At 42.5% G+C, this 23,459-nt stretch overlaps 1 protein-coding gene and 1 non-coding gene across 2 annotated transcripts in view; one reads left to right on the forward strand and one right to left on the reverse strand.

Annotated features, from left to right (window-relative positions):
* Nucleotides 1-399: 399 nt before the first annotated feature.
* LOC122914757 lies at nt 400-506 on the reverse strand. Its single transcript, XR_006385838.1, has one exon. It is a non-coding gene; the product is annotated as a U6 spliceosomal RNA (small nuclear RNA).
* Nucleotides 507-5,059: 4,553 nt separating this feature from the next.
* Nucleotides 5,060-23,459, forward strand: part of SYT9 (synaptotagmin 9) — a 205,109-nt gene continuing 186,709 nt past the window's right edge. The window contains exon 1 of the mRNA XM_044258742.1: nt 5,060-5,204. Within this exon, the coding sequence (XP_044114677.1) occupies nt 5,060-5,204 (145 nt within the window). The remainder of the gene's footprint in view (nt 5,205-23,459) is intronic.

Consider the following 23,459-nt stretch of genomic DNA (forward strand, 5'->3'; position numbering starts at 1 on the left):
TGTTATGGAGATCATATGAGCAATATACTTGGAATATTTTTTAGAGTGTCTGGCACATAGCACGAGCTCGAAAAACTATAGTAAAAATAATGTCATCATTATAAGAAAGTTCTGAAGGAGACCTTAGGGATTCCACATTCTATGCCTCCTGACAAAAGCTTTGCAGGATGGACTCATGGAAACAAAATGAGGGAGAAGAGAATGAGGAGCAGGTGGGTTAGAGGAGGGAAAGGAAGACGGGAAAATTTGCCATAGGGATAACTCAAAGTATAAGCAGCACCAAGGGTGACGTTTTAAATAACAAATAAAAGATACAAGAAGAAAGCTTAAGTATGGAAATTAAAAAAAATTTTTTTAAATTTATTTTCAGTGTAACAGTATTCATTGATTTTGCACCACAAAAATATGGAATGCTTCACAAATTTGCGTGTCATCCTTGTGCAGGGGCCATGCTAATCTTCTCTGTATCGTTCCAGTTTTAGTATATGTGCTGCCGAAGCGAGCACTAAGTATGGAAATTTAATATTCAACCAGGAAGTTCTCTCCAAAACCCCTTGCATTTAGTGAGCACTCAGTAGACATACGATTAATTGATCAGTTGATTAAATGTGATTTAACACTGAACTTTGCAACAGACAACCCGAAGCTTGGTTCTTTGGATAGAGTGAGGGCTGAGAAAAGTGTACATTCTTATGGGCTTCTGAATAAGGCTAAAGAAACAATGAAATGGATTCCCTCCCTCCCTCTCTTCTTCCTCCTTCCTTTTCTCTCTGTGTCTTTGTATAACTAGAGATTTTTGTTCAAGCCATTTATTGCTACCAAAGATCAAGAACGGGATTGTTGAAACTCTTCCTTACACGTTTAATGCTTACATTCTTGCCCATAAATATGCACATTGACCCCTTTTCTTAATAAGCAGGCCCTTGAGTGCAGGTCAACCTATTTTTAACACTGAAGATGAAAGGGAGTTTAATGTGGAAGGCAAGGAAAAGTATTGGCTATTTGGAGTCTTTTCTTCTGACACCTCTTTAGCTAGTTGGCTATTTTCACAACCACTGTGACACAGTCTAGCCAGTTTTGGATTTCATCACCCTTTTCTCTCTTTCCAGCATCCACAGTGACTCCAGCAGTTTCCCAGACTTGTCTAGGGTGAGGGACATCAGCCACTTTGAAAGGCAGCTCCAGGGACACAAAAACTATTACACAAAAATTACTTGGTGGCAGAAGGGACTTAGGTGTGGCCTTTTGTCAGGCATCAGAAATCTGACCTCTGCTCTCTCCCCTGTCCTCATTCAGAAAAGATGAACAAATGTAGAACCACGAGTGTCTACTAAAAAGAGACAGCAGAGGAGTGCCAGGCCCTCTGACCCGGAACATTGCCTTCTGTTCCTTTTAATATACTCCTTTTATGGTGTATCTTTTAAATACTGAAGCCAATAAATCTCTACTTTCTTTAATGTCAAAGAAATTGGAGTTATAATTTTGTAACCGGCAATCATAAAACTGGCAAGGAACGGCACAGCTCAAGAAGGAAGAGTAAAGCTTTTGAACATCCCAGCGCAACCTGCCAGTTGGTGCAATGATAGCGGACGCAGGGGCAAAGTCGGGCTGCCCGATACAAAATCTGCTTTAATTTCATCTCTCAGGAAAAATTCACTCCAAACAGGGCTCACAGATTTAAAAGGAGATTGGTGCCCAAGTTGAGAGAATGCTTGTCACAGGACATGATTTCGCTTCCTGTCTCCTGGTCTAGGTGATTCACAGTGCAGGCTCTAAACCAGGTGTGAGGATGATTCCTATCAGGATTAATTAAGCAGGAGGTCTGGGAGTATTTCATAGGAGCAGTAATCTCTGGGGAATAGAACAGGCTCTCCAAAAACAAGTGCTCTCCAAAAACAGTTGAATCTTACTTCGTTAAAGGCAATGACCTGGCATGGGATGGAATCAAACAAAAGGCCAAAGAATAGGAAGTTCTGCCATTAGGAATGCTGAACTATTTCCCAAGAACAGAGTCTGTGTCTTGGACACAGGAGTAAGGATATGATCTAAGAGCAGCATGAAAGACTTACAGATTTAAAATATATATATATATATTTCCTCCCAGCTTTATTGAGGAATAATTGGCAAATGAAGCTGGAGGGGCAGAGAGAGAGGGAGAGAGAATCTCAAGCAGACTTCACGCTGAGCGCAGAGCCAGAGGCAGGGCTCAGTCTCACAATCCTGAGATCAGACCTGAGTGTGTTTATTGTAGTAGATGCACAACAGCAACAACACAAACATATGTTGATTGAGCCCGAATTATGTGGCAGCACTATTCCAAGTACTCCAAGTATGTAATCTGTATAACAATTCATTAATGCATGTATTGGTATTATCTGAAGAGAAATCTTACACACACAAATTTTAAATAACTTCCACAAGTTTCCAGAGTAACTATTCCCTCCAAATCACGAATGTCTTATTACCTGCTACATCCAAAGGGCACTTCTTAGTTTTTGTCTCTGTAGGTTCTGTTGACAGTTGTTGATACTGTAGATCACTCCTCCATCAAATGTTCTTCCTCTTTTGGCCCCCATGACTCCCCTCTGTCCAATGTTTTCTTCATCACTGATGCTTTTCAATCTCTTCCTTACTGAGCCACATTTTAAATGACAACGATCTCTCCCATTTTCCAAGCTCTCCTTGCCTGGAGAAATCCATCCAACAAGACAACTCAATTTCTATATTTCTATGGCTGATTTCCAGTCTCCCCTCTCTCCTAACTCTAGGCTTCTAATTCTAAGCATTTTTCATTACTCATCACATATGACCCAGGTCAGTTTGTGAAACTTCTGGTCTTTCATTCTGTCTCATTCCATTGGGTGCAATCTTGTCAGTTAATACTTGAAATATTTTCCAAATTTAGATGTTCTTGACAATCAGCTACATGCTGATTTAGGCTGATCTAGGCCCTCTTTAGCCTGATCTAGGCCCTCATCATATCTTGCCTGGCTTATCGAAGTGCTTTCTTTACTGGATTTCCCGTTTGCAGTTCCTCTCTGAGGTAGTCATATCAGTGGTATATTTCTGCATGCTTGAACATGCACCCTTGTCCCCATCATGACTGTGGGAGCCCTAGCATCCCACTCTTTCTGGTTCCTCCTCCACTGTCTTTTCCATCCTTTCAAGGACCACCTTCTGCTCTTCCTCCTCCAAGGGTTCCTTTCAGCTGGCTTCCTCACCTTCCTAGTTTTCCCAGGACTGAGAGTTTACTTCTCTCTTCACTCTCTGGAGTTATCTTTATAACTCTGCATTTTCTCTACTGTTCTAATATCAGATCCTTGAGGGCCTGGCACCATTCGCAGCAGAATTTCAAAGCTTGTCTGTTGGGTGAACACTCTGTGGCATCCTGAAATACCTTACTGCACAGTATGATTTGCTGTGAGGTGTCCCTAGCAACAGCACGACCTATGGCTGAATGCCAGCTGTAGAGAGTCTGCGGTAATTATTAGTGTAGGGCCTGGACACTAGTTTTTCTTAAAGCTAATTATTATTATTATTATTATATAATTTTATATAATATATTTATATTACCTGATCTATGATCTTATATATAATGTTATATATAACATTATATATAATATATAATTGTTATTATTATTACTATTATAATAATACCTTACCCTGCCTCCCCAAGTCTGAACTTGGGCAGGTGATGCCTGTCTGAGTCTCAGGTTTTTCATTACTAAAATGAGGATAAGTTATATAGACCTTGCTGGGCTATCAAGAGAATTAAATGAGATTACATATCTAAAAGACTGTGGCAGGGGCACCTGAGTGGCTCAGTGGGTTAAGGCCCCTGCCTTCATGGGGCTCTCCGCTCAGCAGGGAGCCTGTTTCCCTTCCTCTCTCTCTGCCTGCCTCTGCCTATTTGTGATTTCTGTCTGTCAAATAAATAAAATCTTAAAAAAAAAAAAAAAAAGACTGTGGCATAGTGCCTCGAACCCTCTCCTGTCTGCCCCCCCTCCTCCCCATGAGTTCAGTACTTCGAAGTTATTTCTGGGCTTATTGCCTGAGATGCTGAAGAGGTGGGTGTGCGAGAGGTGCCCAGAGTTCCCTTCCAAAAAGCTCGGATTCTGTGATACTCTAACTTGGTGGTTATGAGAGACGCGTTGGCAATCCCCGGATTTCTAATCAGTTGTTTAGAAAACCAGCCAGGATCCTTGTCCCGGCGTCTTTTTCCAGAAGCCAATATTTGACCTTAGTTCTGAGGAGCAAGCCTCCACCGTCTCCAGAACACCGCCGTGGTCGAAAAGGTCCTGCCCTTGGGAAATCCTTCCTTTGTTGGCAGATCTCGACGCCGAACCCGCATTTGGGGATCTAGCACCCTTAGGCCCATGGTTTTTGCCCAGACGGCGCTTTTTCAAGTTCGAAGCCACCACTCGGTTCTCCAGATCGGGCGGGTGTGGTCCAAATTGTACCTCTAGCGCCACGCACCCGACGCGCGCTTTGAACACAGGCAGCGAGGGACGGTGGTGGAGGGGGTTGGTTTGCCTGAGAACGGAGGGGTGGGCTGGCGAGAATGCCCGGAGAGCGCCTTGCTCCCACTCTCCAAGCCTGGGCGCAGCCGCTCTGAGCGCCTGGTCCGGAGCCGAGCCCCGCGCTCCTCCAGGAGCGGGAGAGCGCCCCCCGTCCGCCGCTCGCCCGGGAGCCGGGCCCACCGGGATCCCGGCCCGCGGCGCGCGCCCCTGACCCAGCCCCGCCCCCCGGCGGCCGCGTGTGGCGGGCGGGGCGCCGGGAGAGAGGCGCGCGGGGCTGTGCGGCGCCGCCTCCCCTCTGTGCCGGGGGAGGGACGGAGCGGCCGGGCGGGAGAGAGAGAAAGCCCGACCGACCGGCTGCCGAAGAGAGCTGCATGCAACCGGTGGGAGGCCGGGCCAGCCGGGGAGGAGGCTCGGGCCGTTCCTCGGCGGCTCCCTGACGGCGAACGCGGACGGCCCGGAGGCGGCGGCTCTGAGCTGGCAGGCGGAGGGTTGTCTCCCGCGCCCGCCTGCCCGGCGCGGTCCGAGGATGCGGGGGGGCGATGCCCGGGGCCAGGGACGCGCTCTGTCACCAGGCGCTGCAGCTGCTGGCCGAGCTGTGTGCCCGTGGGGCCCTGGAGCACGACAGCTGCCAGGATTTCATCTACCACCTGCGGGACCGCGCCAGACCCCGGCTCCGCGACCCAGGTGAGTGCAGCCGCCGCTGCCGGGCGCTACCGGAGGGCCCTGGGCTGGGAGTTGGGGCCGCACCGGGGCCTGAGGCAGAAGAGCGACGCGGACTGGGGCGAGGAGGGGGGTGGCTGCCGAGCTAGAGGAGGGGATCAGGAAGCGGCGCGCAGTGGCCTGATGCTGGACCCCGGCGGGGACCCCGGCGGAGGCCGAATCCGGGGGGTGGGGGCTGGGGCAGGGTTGGAGGGACCACGCCCGCCACCTGCGCTCCGGTCTCCGGGTCTTCGTGGGCGCGGCTCCCGAGCTCCGGGCTCTGAGCTCCACTTCCCTGTTTCTGCGCTCCGGGCGAGGGGAGGCCGCGGCCGTTTCACCAGCGGTGGGAAGGGGGACGAGGCCGGAGGAAACTCTAGGAAGTTGGGAGTTGGGGACGGCCCCGGCTGCGGCTGAATCCCGCTGGGCGTTCCTCACCTTTGCTTCTGAGTGCCCATTTCCCTTCCTTGGTCTGGGATGGGAAGGGCGGGGCGGGATCTGGCTCTGGGCCGGCAACCGGGAGCTCCCGGTCCTGGGCAGCGGGGCCTGAACCGGTTCCCAGCGGGTCGTTTGGCGTGGAGGCGGCCTGGGCCTGGGCGCCGCCGGACACACCCGGCTCGGTGGGCTGGCTGGTCGTGGCCGGGGCACCTGCAGTTATCCCTAGTGAAAGTTGCATAGCTCCTAACTTTGGAAAGTTCGTTTATTTTGGCATTTGACCAATTAAGGTTGGAAGAAGGAGTTTTAGTGGAGCCATTTGCTTTCCCTAAGGGCCCTGGGTCTCCTACATCTCACCCACTACTGGTTACTGGAAGACACATTGCTTCCATATGTTTACTTGAGATTCTTCTTACCTGGAGAAATCATTTTCTCGAATATTCTCTCAACCTAAAAAAAAAAAATACTGTGTTAAAGATGGGGTGAGAAAATGGCCTTTGCCCCTGATATTCCTGTGTATAAATATTGGAAATGAGCTATTGCATTATCCAGGACAAATTTGCCTATTTTAAGCCAATCCATTATATATTATATATATGTTATTTAAAGTCTACTTACAGGAAGGATAAATTAGGGAATTGTTTGATTTATAAAGAGATATACACGGAGCCTGACTTAAATAACATTTCCTTGATAGCGTATTCAAAATGGGTCTGTGGGGTGAAGAGAAATCATCTGCTAAAAGTTGATATCAGATTTTCCCTATTGGAAATCTGTTTCTCTGTTGAAAAAGAAAGATTATTGTTTCCCACTGCCTGTGGTTACATTAATTAGGTTTATCGGATAATCCCTAATGTGTTACTTCAAAGTGCAGAATTAAGTCAAGAAATAAATGTTGATCCCAAATGATCTCCCTGGAGGTTCAATGCCCAGCCTTTGCGTGGCTCATTGCTGGCTGTGATGTGCTGCAGAGACCACACATAGGAATCAGAGCTCCTTATTTTATCAGCTGGGAGTCCTGGATGATTCCCAAGTGGGCAAAGTTTTCTCGTGAAGCTGCAGGAACAAGAAAATTATTTAGTATGCTTCACCCAAAGCAAATGCTAGTGTTGAAATGTCCCACTTCCTTGCCTGTGACTGCTCCTTAAGTTTCCATTGTTATCCCACATAAGGGAATAGTTGCTTTTTGGCTTTAAAAGAGAAGATGAATGAGGCCTCTTGCTGAGTCTCCTGTTTAACACTCTACATCTTTTTGGCCGATTTTATGCCTCTACTTCCTTTCATGCATGGGCTGGATTCCATGTTCTTGGGCTTTGCTCAACCCTTGTACCTGACCGCCCTTGAGGAAGAGTCACAGAAAAAAAAAAAAAAAAAAAAACTCCTTGCAAGAAACAAATCTGATTTCTTGGCTGAGAAAGAGCCACAGTTAAGAGAAAGCCTTTTGCTAGTCTTTGAGTTCCCGAAAGCACTGTCCTGCTTTCCTCACTGGGGCACAGTGATTTTTTGATAGCCCGTGCCCCTCTGGATCTTTAGTTTGGGTTGGAAGTATCCTGTTCTTGAGGCAGGAGTGGGGAGCACTGTGAGTGCAGGGTGAGAGGGGCTGAGGCCAAAATGCACAGCCAAAGTGCATCCTCTCTCCCAGGGCACTTCAGCTCAGGCCAGAATCTCTCCTCACCTCCCTCCTTCCTCTTGCCTGCAGTAATTCCTACATTAGATGCCTTTAACTCCATCCCTCTGATGCCGTTTGATTGTCCGAACCAAGAGTGGCTTTCATTTCGAGCCCTAAAAGCTGAGTGGCTGGAGTAGCTGCATTGCACAACGCTATGCATGGTGCCCTTGCCGTTGGCTCGTGTGAACCAGAATAAGCCCACGCCACAGCCCTGGGACATGGGTCCCTGGCACACATAGTCCTCTCTGGAAGCGGATGACTTCCTTTTCTGCAGAGGAACTCACCTGAAGGCCTTGTACCAGTGCTGTCTGTCCATTGTCCGTCCATGTCTAACTCCGTGGTAGTTCAGTTTTCTCAAGCTCAACTGCAGAACTTTGGCATTAAAAGAAGAAAATGGACATAATTCCCTGTGGGCAGCAGAAGGACACTGCATCTAGGATGTTTGTTCATTTTTTCAGAGGTAGACTACCCTGGGGGAACAGACCAGTGGGCTTTCTGGAAGGGTTATCCTCTGCCCAGGGTGTTACGGTGCTCTGAGGTGGGAATACAGCCCCTAGTCTTCCCTTAAAAGAGGATTTGATGAAGGGGCAATTTTTAAAAGTGAAGCTGAGTCACAATTGGAACTGGAATGCCTCACCCAGCCTTTCATCTGTACCAACTATTGAAAGTCAAGTGCTGATCTTTAAGCTGAGTATGGGCACTTTTTCTTTTTCCATAGAGAGCAGTTAGAATCCAACAGAGTGTTTTTATGTTTTTTCATGTATTGGTAATGTGGGGCATACACATGCAAATCCCAGAGTATGGCCTTCATGACGGAAGAGCAAGGACAGAGGTCCTGAGATGGGGTTGTCCTGGATGTGATTTAAGGAACAGTGAGTTTAAGGGTGACTGGGGAGAGGAAAAGATTGAGAATGACTAGGAGAGATCACGCTAAGCCTTGTCAACCTGTAGAAGGACTTCGGGTTTTAGTCCCAAGGAGAAGGAAGGGGTGGAGAAGTGGCAGCACTCTGGCTGCTTGCTGAGAAAATGCTATTGAAGATCAAGGACAAAGACAGAAAAACTTGTCAGGAGGCTGTTATAGTGATCCAGAGTGGAAAGTGGCTTGGCCAGCGCTATCTTAATGGAAGTGGTGAGAAGTAATTGGGCTGTGCACACATTTGAAGGTAATAGTGCAAGCGAGGATTTGTTGATGGAATGGATGTGAGGGGTGAGAGAAGTAGAGATAAAGAAGACTCCAGCACTCTTTGACCCAAGTAACTCCATTTACTGCAGAAGGGAAGACTTCAGGAAGAGCAGAGTTGGGAGTAGGGAAAGAGATGAGGTTTCTATTTTAATTAAAAAAAAATGCTTTTGTACGTATTAAGTGTGTGATGTCTCTTAGTTAGTTCAACAGTCGCCTGAAACATGAATGTTCTTTCAATCAGCAACTGGTCTGTGCTCACAGTTTGTAACTGGAGACTTCACACTCTCTCCTCAAGAGGGCCAAATGATTGTAGGACAGCATTTATTGTTAGAAGATTTTTCCTGGTATGGAATGAAGAGCTCTGTTTAACTTCCGCTCGTGGACCTTGGTTGCACTCTTTTGCAGTTAAAAACAATGTTTTTTTTTTTCCTTTGGCTATAAAGAGATAAAGATTTTAACTTTTCTTAACTTCCCATTTCCACATCTGGAAAAGGAGGAAGAATTGGATCATGTGACCTCTAGGTTTTCACCACGTTTTATTATTTTCCTTGGTAAGGCTTTTCTTCTGTAGGATGCCAGCCACATCTGTGCCAAGTGTTTTATGTAGGTCATTTCATTTAATCCTCATAATGTCTTCCAAGACCTCGCTGCTCCCAATGTTCGTCTGCAGGCCAGCAGCATCAGCAGCATCTGGGAGCTTATTAGAAATGCAGACTCCCAGGCCTCACCCAGACCTACTGCATATGAACCTATGTATTCACAGGATCTCCAGGTGATTTGTAGGGATGTTCAAGTTGGAGAAATGTGGCTGAGAGAGATTTGTATGTACGGGTGAAAACTGAAGCTCAGAGCAAAACTAGCAGCAAGGCCGTGGGTTCCACAGGTTTGAGTTTAAGTCAAAGTAGCTTCTTAGGGAAACCCATCATATGTACTAAGAATCTGAGAGTTTACTGTCAATGAATATTTCCTAGGTATTTTTTCATAAGAGCCCCCTTTAGACCCACTTTGTCTATTTTGTTCTTCTATAAAGGATTTAATCTTTAACTGAAGGTTAAATTCTATGTAGTTATGAAGACTCAGCTTAGTTTATAGGTTATGCATTTTTTTGTTCAGGATACTGGGTTTATATTGGCTTTGTATTTCTAGAGATTTTTCTGGTCTGGGTGTGAAGCAGAGCCTTATGGCTCATCATTAATGACTCCTCTTTTCAAGTGGACTTTAACCCTCTTAGGAAAGCTTTTTCTAGACAAATGGTTTTCAACCTGGGCTGCACATTAAAAACATTTAGGGAGCTCTGTCAAGCAAAAGTAAAATGAATGAAAAGCTACCAATGACTGAGTTTTATTCTAGACAAATTTAATCTGAATTTCTGGGGGTAGGGCCTGGTATCTGTATGTTTTTTAAGTTCCTCTGTTGATTCTAAAGTGTAGCCAGGTAGAGGACAGCTGTCAAGACCATCTAGCAAAGGATGAAACCACCTAGTCTTCTCAGCTCATCTCATATCTCTTTCCTGAAAACTTGGGAAAGATGGTATCGAAAGTCAGGGGCCTTGTAACAGTTATTAACACACACCGACCGATTCTTAACTTTCTTTTGATAATATTACTCCAAATTTTTATTTTGAATGTTCTATAAAAATATGATGAGAATCCATTATGTTCACCTGACTCGGGGGGGAAAAAAAGAACTAACTGAGAAAATCGTGTCCAGATAGTATTTCATTAAAAGACCAGAATGTGGAACTTTCACGAATGTCACCTAGTATTGAATTAGAATGAAATCATTTATTAGAAAACGTACACATAAAATAATAATTAAATATAGTTTCTAAGGAAAAATCTTCAAAAATAATCCTCAAGACTAAATATAAGTCTTATTAAAACTTTCAAAGATAGTCAAAAGAGAGTTAACCTTAAAACACTAGATTTTTTATGAATAGACATTGGGATGATTATGCACAATGGGATTAATTTTTAAAAATTAATGTTAATTGCAATCAGGAAATAATCTTCTAAGGAACGAGTGGCATATTGGATGCACAATATGTGAAGATAATTTGCATTTACTTCAGTGACATTTTAGGGCTTCTTCATAAATATTTTATTTAAACAAGTGTGTTTTCATCTCTGTGGGACTCTTCTGCATGGACCAGTGAGTGGTTTAGTCATGAGGTAATTATCAAGAGGGAAAAACAAAAGCAAACTGTGGTAAAAGCATTGCAGGCAGCCCTGTGGCCAGCTGCCTCTTTCAGAATAAACAATCAAAAGCACAAATTTTTTGATGTGGGCTAACCTCTTAAGGAAATATTAAGCCAGTACCTAAGGGAAATCACTTAAAATTTCCTATCATGGCTAGAGCGTAGCCATTGCTTTCACTGTGAGACGTATTGGCACTTTTGTGTTTGTGTGTGTGTACATGTGCTCTTCTATATGATTGGCCTGCAAAAATTCAGATTCCTTTCTTGACTGAGTTACTTGAAGGGACTAACAAGTTCACCTGCTGAAATGTATAGAGAAAGAGGAGGAGCTTAGCAAGAAGCATAAGTGGGAGTTGCACTCTCACTTTTAGAAGGAAAAGTATGGAGTATGCGTTTCTACTTTCTAAATGAAATCACAAATTAAGCCATACTGTGTATTGTGACTTTTTCTTCTAAGTGTTTTATTGGGTTCTAGAAACGGCTTTAAACCAAAGCAGACTGTTAATGACTAGGTTTTGCACATCTTGAAATATTCACGTGCCCTTGTGCATGTACTTTATCACACAAAAAGTTTTATATCAACATTGATGGAACTACACCTGAAGGGGAAAAACGAAAACTCACCCAGGAAATCCAGATGACAAAGTAGAATAAAACAAGAGCTTTAGAGTCAGAATCTGATCCTGCTCTTGCTAGTGTTATGACTTTGAGCACAGTATTTAATTCTTCAGTTGATTCATCTATAAAATGGGAGTGGAGGCTGCTGTAGCAAGGTGCCCAGACCAAGTGCTCCAGAGACTTTGGTGGCAGTGTTGTCATCTGTCACTCTTTCCTCTTAGCGGTGGTCCCTGCACATGCATATATTTTACCCATTTGTAATCAGACACAAAAGTTTCCATTCTACTTCTTTCATATGCTTATTATCTTGTCACTGCTCATGAGTTGTATATCCCTAGGCCATCTCCGTGTCTTAGTTTCCTCATCAGTAAAATGGATTGCCAGTATTCATATAAAATATAAGACTGCCCTGTTCAATTTGAATTTTAGATGAGCAATATTGCATGGGATGGATGTAAACTAAATGCCTGTTATTTATCTGAAATTCAAATTGAACTGTGCACTTATATTTTTATATGCTAAATCTGGAAACCCTATTTAGTACCTATCTCATAATGCATGTGAAATACTTACCATAGGGGTGGCTGCATGGGCCAGTCAGTTAAATGTCTGACTCTTGATCTCAGCTCAGTTCTTGATCTCAGGGTCATGAGTTCCAGCCCCACATTGGGATCGATCCTGGGTGTGGAACCTACCCCCCCCCAAAAAAAAAAAATTACCATAGTACCTAGCACATAGTAAATGCTCAATAAAAACTAACCATTATTACTATTATTGTATTTTTTCCATGATGAACAGTCATTGTGAAATTTTTAGGATAACTGTATATCTATATTTCTGAGGAGTAGGTAAAACTTTTTCATTTAATCATGTTTTGGGGGGCATTTCCAGCTTCTAATTTTTTATTACCTAAAAATACTGTGATGTATCTGTAGTCTTCTACTCCGTTCGGGAAAATTTCTTCCCTTCCCTTTACCTTTCTTTTTTCTTTTTCCTCCTATCCTTCCTTCCCTTCTATCCTTCCTTCCATCCCTCTCTCCCTCCGTCTTCCCTTCTTTCCCCCTTCCCTCCTTCCCTCCCTCTTCCCCTTCCCTCTCCCCTCTCTGCTTCCCTCCATCCCTCCCTTCCCACCCTTCCTAACTTCTTTCCTTCCTCCCTCCCTTCCTTCCTCCCTTCCTTTCCCTCTTCCCCTTCCTCTCCCTCTTCCCCTCCCTCCCTTCCTTACTTCCTTCTCTGGTCTATGAAAAAGAAACTATATCATGGCCCCAGGGCCTTGGGGCTTTGGTAGGAGGCTGCCCTGCCAGTAAAAGAAGAACCAGTGAAGGGGCCTTATTTGACCTTCTTCTTGGGATGCAGGGAGTTGGTGTGCCCGCACTTCTTCTTGTGTGACAGTGCAAAAGTGCAGGTGAGCATAACACTTAAGGCAAATCATCTTTTGGCAGTTGATTTCTGGGCCAGCTAGTGGAGGGAAGGCTCAATGATGCCATCCTGCAGGCCAAGCACCAAATGCAGGGTGGACTCTTTCTGGATACTGTAATCTGAGAGTGCAGCCATCCTCCTGCTGTTTGCCTGCAAGAATCAGATGAGGCTGGTGAGGTGGGATGCCCTCTTTGTCTTGGATTTTGGCATTGACATCCTCAGTGGTGTCACTGGACTCAGCCCCAAGGATGATGATCTTGCCCTCGGGGTCTTCACAAAGATCTGCATCTCAACATCTGCCACAAGACCATGGCCACCGACCTGCACCTTCACCTCCTTAAAGAGGAAGAGATGGAAAATTTCTTAATGATAAGTTATCAGCAATGGGTTCAAATTGCTTTCCTGTATGTTGTCAACCTTAAAAATAGATGCTTCCAGTTATTTCACCAGCAAAAGATGGGTTTATTCAGGAATAAAAGAGAATTGCCATCTGGGACGAACAAGCTTTGGCAAAACCATAGGAAGTCTGGAGAACAAAGGTACACTTCCTAAGGAGGAAAGGTGTCAGTCGGGAAGGCTGTTAGAAACTCAAAGTCCACTGGAGTAAACTGGGTTCCAAGTGCCGTGGCTTCTCATTGGCTGAGCCATTGAGTGGGTGGGAGGATAGGAAAGCATGTCTGCCTCAGCTGGGACAGTAAAGTAGCATCCATGTGCAGGGTCAAGTCCATCTCTTCCTATTGGGTCTGCTGTCAGTTAAGAGTGGTAGCGTGGCAGGGTGTGGGAGCACCCTTCCCAAACCTCCTGACTCCATTTTAGGAAAGCTTCCCACTATTAATTTTCACAAGATTTATGCCAACTATCCCTGCTACGAATCAACAGTATATCCACTAGCATTTAGGTGGTGGTAATAATGTGAACAAAAACTTGCTAATGTAACAAGTTTTAAGTGACTAACTGGTTCAATTTGCATTTTTTTCCTGGTGGTGGTGGGATTGAATATTTTTAATACTTTAAAACTACGTATATTTCTTATGTGAAATTTCTGTGTTTACTATCATGTAGCAGTTTATTTTTTGAGAATCTTAATGTTTTTATTGCTAATATGCATTATTTGGAATATAAATATTCTGTCAGATTAGCTCACAGAATGATTAGGTCACTGTACAGTAATGAGCTCTCATTGCCTGACTACAATCAATCATTATACTAGACTGCCTTTTAAAGTTTTAAGGGTGCTTCAACAAATAGGGATTCATTGTAATACTCTTTTTTGGGGGGGAGAAGTTAAGCTTTAATTGAGTACTGTTGAGAATTTAAAGTTTTTCACATTCTACCCATGAGGGCAAAGAAAAAATTGACACAGTGTAACATTCTTTCCAATGCAAAGTACTGCCTTTTTTACATGAAATATGAAAAAAAAATTTAATATAACTTGGATCTCTTTTTCTGTATGTTCTCTTTCCCTCTTTCCAACTCCTCCTTCCCTCCTAGCACTTAGGAAGCCTTACGCTAGCCACACTGACCAGATCACTCTTTTCTAATTATAATTAAGTTAAATTAAGAAGACATTGGATTGCCTCATAATTGCCAGGTATTGGTTAGGCATCAGTAATTCAAAGATCCATTAGACGTGGTTACTGCCCCTATGGAATTGAGATAAAACAGCAATTAAAATTAATAAAATGAAGACAGGAAGGGAGATATATATGGGACACAGTACAGGGAAAGAGAAGAGAAGTAGTTAGCTGGCTTGAGTGGATTTGCAGAGGATTCCTAAAGAAGTTGATTCTTGGGTGGAGCCCTTTGCCTAGAATGTGTGGGTGGAAAGGACATTCTAGGAATTTATAAAGGTCCTATGACAGGAAGGATGGATCTTTGGTAGTAATGGTAAGTGAAGTATGTGTTGGGACTGTTGAGGGATGAGTCTGTTCAAATGAACACTGGTCAGATCGTGGAAATCTTGTATGCCACTGTCAAAGTCCTGCAGAAGACATAGAAATCGTGAAAGAAGTACAGTTTACTGTGATGAGTCCAAAGGACCCATTCTCAGCAGAGTACTCTGGGAGATTTCAGGATGAGGGAAGTTCTGTGAGTGCACATCTCAAGTCTTTGTGGTTCCTTGAGAAACAAGAAATAAGCTTAAGTTGGTGGTGATGATGCTCTTCCTGTCCAAGGGAACTTGCTGAGAGAAGAGAATCACTGAATGGGAGATCACCTATTTTAGATCCCCAGTCATGTTACCCTGAAACTCAGGTATAATTACCTCACATAATTGCCTTTAGCAAGTTTAGTCATCTGGTTCAAACATCTGGGCTCCAGATATAATTTCAGACAACGCCAACAGTGACATCTTGCTTCCTCGTCTGTTTATTTAATAATGAAAAAGCAGTGTTCAGTTGCATTGCAACTACTCGGTTTGTGGATATGCACAGTCTTTTTTCTCTGATGTTATAGGGCCCAGGAGGGAGTAAGCATGGCAGGCCTGCCTTGTGCCTACCAAGCCAGGCTGTGGAGAGGGTTCTTTATTTTAGGTACAGAGGCTGCCAAGTAATGGGCACAGCAGACCCATTGAAGGGTTTTAAGCTGAAAGTGAAGGTAAACAGATTTATCTTCTACTAATTATATCACTCTGGAGACAAAATGAAGGTTGATTGGAGAGATCACGATTGGAGATGCCATTTTCTTACTCATCAAGTGATTTGATTATTGAGCATCTCCTGTGTGCAAGGCTCTGTTCTAGATAGGGTACATATCTACATACCTAGATACAGCATTGTACATATAGTATGGACTCAAATAAAATGAAAAGCTTGCTCTTGTGGAACTTGCATGTTGCTGAAAGGAAAATGATAATGCATAAATAAATTAACTAATTACATAGTATGTTAGATGGTAATAAATGCTAAGGAGGAAAAAAAAAAAACACGGAAAGAGCACAGGTGTGGGGACCAAAATGGCATCACTGAGAAGTTGATGAGTAGAGGTCACAAGGAGATGACAAGGGTAGGGCAAGGAGAAGAACATTCCAGGCAGGGGAACAGCTTTTTAAAGGTCCTGAGACAGGCACATGCCAGGTTTTAGCCAGGGGCAAGAAAGAGAGACATAGTAGGTGAGGTTGGAAGGGTGATGGCAGGGTGATCATAGGGCCCTCTACGCCATTGTAATGAACATGACTTTTACTCAGAGTAAGATGGGAAATCAATGGAAAGCAGAGCAGTAATAATAGCTGCCTTAAGAATAGAAAGGATCACTCTGACCAGACTGTAGAATACTAAGGGTGGAGTCAGGAAGTGATGTGACCTTATAATCATTTATGTGGGAGATAATGGTGGCTCGGACCAGAGTGATGGCAGTAGAGATAGTGAGTAGTGGTCAGACTCCAGGCAGCTTGAAGGTAGAGCTGACAGGATTTACCAATAGGTGGATGTAGGGTGTAAAAGAGAAAGGAATCAGAATGACTCCTAAAACTTTGGCCTGAGCAAGGGAGTAGAGGTGTAAGAGATTTAAGTTTGAGTGGAATGATTAAGGGCTTAGTTTTGGATGTGTTATGTTGGAAATGCTTATTAGTGAATCAGTTGGGACTACAGATTAGTAAACCCGATAGATGAACCGGGAGTTGAGGAAAGATGGCTGGACTGCTGATATAAATGGGAGCATTGTAGGCATTGAGATGACATTTAAAATGAGTCTGGCTAGAATGATCTAGGGAGACAGAGGAGAGAAGAGGACCAGCACTGAATTCTGCAGCTCTCCAATACTAAGAGGATGGAGACAAGTTGAGGAACCAGCAAAAGAAAACTAATAAAGATGAACCAGAAAATCCTAGAGTGTTGACCTGAAAGCCAAAATGAAAAACCAAGAAAGTGGTGTATCAAAGAAAAGGGCATAAAAGTTGTGTCCATGCTGCCATTAGGTCAAGTAGAATGAACACTGAGTACTGAGCCGTATGAGTACATAGGGGCCATCGGAAGTGATTTTGATAAGCAGCTTTAGTGAAGAGGCAGAGACAACAGCCTGCTTGGAGTGGCTATACGAGGAATTGACTGGCAAAAGTGGGGCATATAGTGAATATAGACTATTTCATGTTTTTCTGTAGATAGCAGAGAAATGAGTAAGTAGTTGGTAAGGGAAATGAGATCAGAGGTTTTTTGTTTTTATTTTTGTTTTAAATTGTAAAAGAGAACATCACTAATGTGATGGGAATGATCTAGTGGAAAACAAAAACACATTATATAGGACAAAGGAGGACAATAATTGAAGCAGTATTCTTGAGTGGGTATTGAGATATCCTTCCTAGGTGCTCAAGAAAAAAGGGTAGCCTGTAGTTAAGCATTTAGGAGCTATCAGCATCGAGATGATATTTAAAGCTAAGAGACTTGAACTTACCAAGGCATGAATGAAGATTAAAACAAGAAGAAGTCAAACAACTAGTCAGAGGTTAGGGAGATGAGAAGGAACCAACAAAACAGACAAAAAAAGATCAGCAAGGACAGTGGGAGAAAAATCAGGAGTATGGTGGCCTGGAAGTGCAGAAAGTATTCCTGGAAGGAGGAAGTGATCCTCCTTGTGAAATGTAGTTGAAAGGTCAAGTAAGATGAGAACCCAGGACTGATCATTACATTTAACAACATTTAGCTTCACTGGTGACCTTGAACTGAGGGATTCTGAAGGAGTTGTGGGCAAATGGAGTCAGTGATAGTCTGGCCACAGTCTCTTTAGGAAAAAATAAGAAAAATTGAAGAGAACATATACTACATTTTTGAGTTTTATTGTGAAAGAAAAGGGAGGAGAAAATAAGTCAAAAGATGGTTTTTAAGGAGAGGAAAAATAATTACATATTCATAATTATGTAATTTGTAATTGGATGCTAGAGAGAAGTTAAAAATCATGCAGAGGATGTCTCCTCAGGCAAGGGAAACAAAAGCAAAAATAACCTATTGGGATTCTAACAGAATAAAAAGCTTTTGCACAATGAAAGAAACCATCAACAAAACAAAAAAGCAGCCCACTAAATAGTAGAAGATATATGCGATTGATATATTTGATATTGGTATTTATTGATATTTTGATGTATCCAAAAGTAGATGGAGAACTTCTGAAACTCAATGCCAAAAAAACAAAAACAAAACTGAAAATGTCCACCAAAATCTGTGAAAATAGGCAGGGGACCTGAATAGACATTTTTCCAAAAAAGACATCCAGATGGCCAACAGATATGAAAAGGTATTTAACATTGCTTATCGTCAAGGCAAATGCAAATCAAAATCACAATGAGATGTCACCTTACACCTGTCAGAATGGCTAAAATCAGTAAGATAAGAAATAGCAAGTGTCGGCGAAGTTGTGGAGAAAAAGGAACCCTCATGCACTATTGATGGGAACGTAAGCTGGTGCAGCCACTGTGGAAAACAGTATGGCAGTTCCTCAAAAAATTTAAGATGAATTACGTACGATCTAGTAATTCTAATACTGAGTATTTGCCCAAAGGAAAAAGAGACACTTCGTTCAAAAAGATATATGCATGCCTATTTTTATTGCAGCATTATTTACAACAGCTAAGATAGGGAAGCAACCCAAGTATCCATCCATAGATGAATGGATAGAGAAGACATGGTACACGTACACACGCTGAAATATTACTCAACCAAAAAAAAGAATGAGACCTTGATATTTGCATCAATGTGGATGGATCTAGAGGGTAAAATCCTAAGTGAAATAAGTCAGAGAAAGACGATGGCCAGGTGACTTCACTCATATGTGGAATTCAAGAAACAAATGAACTAACAAAGAAAAAAGAAACAGAAAAACAAAATCTTAAATATAGAGAACAAACTGATGGTTATCAGAGAGGGGATGGGTAAAATTGGTAAAGAAGATCAAGAGGACCCTTAATTGTGATGAGCACTGAGGAATGTATAGAATTGTTGAATCAGCATATTGACTAATATAACAGTGCATGTTAATTATACTTCAGTTAAAAGAAAAAAGAAAAAAATGATGTAGGGGATTGAATTTCCTGAGCAATGTACTTGAGTAGGTGGGTCTTTCAACAGCACATTCATTGTCAAGGAGTCAGGGCAGAGTATATGAGCCCTGGTGGGCAGATATGGTTTGGAGATCATAAATAAGTTTGTCTTATGATTGCTCTTCCATTATTAGTGAAAAGGAAGCAGCAAGGTTACCAGCTGAGAGTGAGCATAGGGTGGGAGGTAAAAATAGGAGAGGTGTAAATGAAAGGCCAGAAGATGGGAGAGTGAGTGGATCAGAGGAGAGCAGTGTCATTGCCGGGCATCGTTAAGGGCCCACTTGAAGGTAGTGATCTTGAACTTAAAGTGACATCCACCACCACTACAGGCTTGCATGTTTTCCCCCACATGCACCTGTGTTTGTGCAGGCATGAAGAGACAGTGGTTGTGTTTAAGAAGGGTCACACTGATGTAGGACAGTGAGAGAGGGGCAAAAGAATTGAGGGATTATAGAATGGAGGGATTGGGATGGTTGACTCTGAAATCTCATCTGAGTAGAGAGAGAAGTGGACATGTGGAAGTAGTGAAGAGTTGGTGGGATTAGAGGCTTGTAGGCCCTCTGGTGTGGGATGGTTATTGGGAACGCGGTGAAGAGGAGGGTCTGCAGTGGCTGGTATAACCAGGTCCAGGGTGTGATTGTGGAGTGAGGTCCTACGGTAGCATGAAGGACAAGTTACTGAAGGAGACAGGGATAAGAACAGAAAGACTCTGGTTTTGGAAGTATTGAATTAACCACAGGTTAAGATGAATGTAGTGCTGGAGAGAGTGACTACAAGCCAGGAATGGGGGTAGGGGGAGTGGGAAAGTAGCCTGAGGAATGTAGACATCTGTGACAAAGAGGGCTGCAGTGGTTGAGTGGTACAGTGAGTCCCTATGAGGTTCAGAGCTGGAGATTTTGGAGAAATACCAGAAGTAGTAGACTATTAGTATTTGTATAGGCAGAAATGTTGAAGGAATGTTTTAAGGTGATGGAGTTGGAGACAAGAGGGTTGATGTAAAACATATTTAAGGGGTAAAAATAATCAGTATACTGATAAGAAGTAGAAGGATCCTAATTCTCCAAGTTTTGGCATAAGCGCCTGGGAGGATGGTCATGTGATTTATTAGGTTTATGACAAGAAGTTGAGAATGGTTTAAAAAAAATTTTTTTTTAAGATTTTATTTATTTGGGTGGGGAGATTACAGAGAGAGGGAGAAGCTGACTCCCCGCTGAGCAGAGAGACAGATGCGGGGCTTGATCCCAGAACCCTGAGATCATGACCTGAGCCGAAGGCAGCTGCTTAACCCCGACTGAGCCACCCAGGTGCCCCTTGAGCATGTTTTATGGGGGAAAAAATAAGATTAATTTTAAATGCATTAAGTTTGAGGATGTACAGGAGATCTGATGCAAACATCCAGGACAGTTGACTGGTGGACCTTAGGGAGGAAGGCACTAGAAATCAGGGAGGGTGAGGATTGGTTGAATGCTAAGGCTCCTTCCAACTTAAAGGAACTTAAGTTGGAACTTAAAGGGTTTGGGGAAGTGATTCTCAGTTCCGGCTGTGCATCAGAATCAATTGCAGGAACTTTTGAAGACAATTGTGCAGTTCCTTACTGACTAAATCAGAATCTTTAGGGGTGATTCCTAAAGTACCCCTATACATAAGTCTGGTGTGCATTTGGGGTTGCAAATGACATGCGTTTATGGTCTTTATGGATTGAAATTCTTTTTTACAACCCCATTGTCAAAGTAAATGCTTCAACCATCCATATAAAACTGTTACATTAGGCAAGGAAATCCAAACATGGAAATGCTTTTACTATCTATCATTGATCCTTCTTTTTTCTTTTTTTTTTTTTTTAACCACAGTGGGAGTTATCTCAGATTATATTAGTACAGCTGCTGTTGGCACAACTAATAATACATTCTGTAGAAAATTTAGCCATAGGATGTAACTGTAGCACCCTGGTACTAACTAAAATCCTGGTCTTCTTTATTGCTAGACATGTAATGTGATTACCACTTATTTTTAACTTAGATAGCCATACTGTAAATAAGCTCTCTAAAAGCTTGAGCTAGGCTGTGAGCTTAGAGAAGACCATGGTGCTTGATTGCTGCAGTCTATCCCTTGTTCTTGCCGATATGTTCCTTTCTTATCAGAAAAACCTGGGGAACAAAGAAAGAGGCATAAATGAGGGGCTACATTTGAACCACTTTTAACACATTATGCTGAAAATCTCAGGTCAAACTTATTTTCAATTGTGATTTTTTTTTCAAATAATATGAATGCCAATTGATAGCATCGCTGAGCGAGCTCTAAAGGCTTCCCCTGTTATTTCAGAAGAAGGGGACTGTTGTTTGCTCTTCTGTAATCTGTTCCACCACGACTGGATTTAATGTCACTAATATACTGAATTTATAGGTCATCCTTCTTCTGGGGCTTTTAAAGTACTTTGTGTGTATTACTTTAATTTTGAGGTAGCCAAAACTCATCATGTTATGGAATCTATTTCAGAGAGAGTCTACAAAGAGAGCTAGAAAATCCCCCAAAGTATTTCTTTTTCTTTCCTCACGCTGTTGGGAGAAGCATCCTTTGATTCTAGCTCCAAACTGCTTCCGAAGCCATTTCTGTGTGGATTACTACAGGCTTCTCTGGGGGCATTGAATCCCCATAGGTGCAGTTTGAGAGGATACACTCAGTAGGCCAATAAAGGTTAAAATCACAGCTCTTTTTCATTATATTCGGGTTTTTTTTATCTTTTAATTTTTATATTGTCTTACACGTCAGTGACTCAATCACAGTGCTCTTCCCAGTGCCTCAGTATGTGGGAAATGGAAAGTTGAATTAGATAGATTCATGAAAGGAGGGCCCCATAGCGTATGTCTTTATAGTAAAAGGTGATGTTTTGGGCTTGCAGTGACAGCCCTAAGGACAGTCATCAGATTTGATCTGGGGAATGGATGGAAGTGGGTGTTAAATAGTGGCCTTAATGATGCAGCTTAGAACATGGGGAAATGTCAGAGGAGGATCAGAGTTGGATGTCCACTACCTGATTTTTAAATGTTCAGGAAATGGTTTCATTGAAAATCTTAAAATAGCAAGTGCAAGACATCTGTGGATTTTTTAAAAAAGATTTTATTTCTGGGGTGCCTGGGTGGCTCAGTGGTTAAGCCGCTGCCTTCGGCTCAGGTCACGATCTCAGGATCCTGGGATCGAGCCCCGCATCGGGCTCTCTGCTCAGCAGGGAGCCTGCTTCCTCCTCTCTCTCTGCCTGCCTCTCTGCCTGCTTGTGATCTCTCTCTGTCAAATAAATAAATAAAATCTTTAAAAAAAAAGATTTTATTATTTATTTTGCAAGAGAGAGAAAGAACAGGAGCAGGGGGGTGGATGGGGGAAGGGTAAAGGGAGAGGGAAAAAATCTCAAGGAGACTCCAGGCTGGGCATGGAGCCTGATGTGGGGCTGGAACTCACAACCCTGAGGCTATGACCTCAGCCAAAATCAAGAGTTGGATGCTTAAATAATTAAGCCACCCAGACACCCCCTGTAGATTTTGTGTTATTTTTTTTTGCTCTTTTTCTAAGGCCTCATGCTAATCAAACTAACATTCCTGTAATAAACACACTGCAGGGGTGCCTGGGTGGCTCAGTGAGTTAATGCCTCTGCCTTCGGCTCAGGTAATGGTCTTAGGGTCCTGAGATCAAGCCCCACATTGGGCTCTCTGCTCAGCAGGGAGCCTGCTTCCCCCCATTTCTCTGCCTGCCTCTCTGCCTATTTGTGATCTATCTCTCTCAAATAAATAAAATCTTAAAATAAATAAATAAACACACTGCATATGACCTAAAATTCATCAAATAAGACTTATTTTAGCTTGGTAATAGCTTCATAAACAATGGTGAATAGCTTCATAAAGAATTATGATATATCAGTCATTAATTTTTAATGAATGAAGTGATATTCAAATACATGAAGTATATCCAAATTTCAGAAGTTAGAAAGGTCAGAATTATAGAGGGAGACTATCATACTTCACCAGTAATAACACATCAATAGATAAAAGAAGTGGATAGAAATAATGCCACTGAAATTTTGATTTATGTGAAATACCAATGGAATTTTCTAGTTACCAAGAGAGAAAAAAAATGTTCATGGGACATTTTTTTTAAAAAATGTGTCAGTACCATAATAAAAGGTATTATTATTTTTAATTCCAAAGAATTAAATTTTATGGGACATATTTATAGACCATAATATAATAAAACTATCAATAAGTGTGTAACAAGTCACAGTACCTCCGGAACCCTAAACAGCTGAACACTGAACTCTTTCAGAGATCTCTTTAATTAAGAAATAAGATATGGAAACTAAAATTATAGACATTGAAAATACTATGGAAATGAAAGCACATATGTTAAAACTGTGGAGTGCAGCCAAAGCTGTATTTAGGTGACAATTCATAACTTTCATTTATTGTAGTAAATAGAGTGGTAGAAAATGAATATACCAAGCATTAAATTTATGAACTTGGAAATGGAGAAATAAACTAAAAACATGTAGCAACAAAGCATTAGCAAAACCATAGTAAAAACCAAAAGAACATATTAATGAATTAGTAAAAAATAAAAAACACAAAGGCAGTATTAATAAGTAAAACCAAGATGTGTTTCTTTAAATATACATAAGTAAATATTTTGCTATTCTGACCAAGAAAAGAATG

The sequence above is a fragment of the Neovison vison genome, chromosome 7 (assembly GCF_020171115.1).
Source record: "Neovison vison isolate M4711 chromosome 7, ASM_NN_V1, whole genome shotgun sequence".
Classification (NCBI taxonomy): domain Eukaryota; kingdom Metazoa; phylum Chordata; class Mammalia; order Carnivora; family Mustelidae; genus Neogale; species Neogale vison.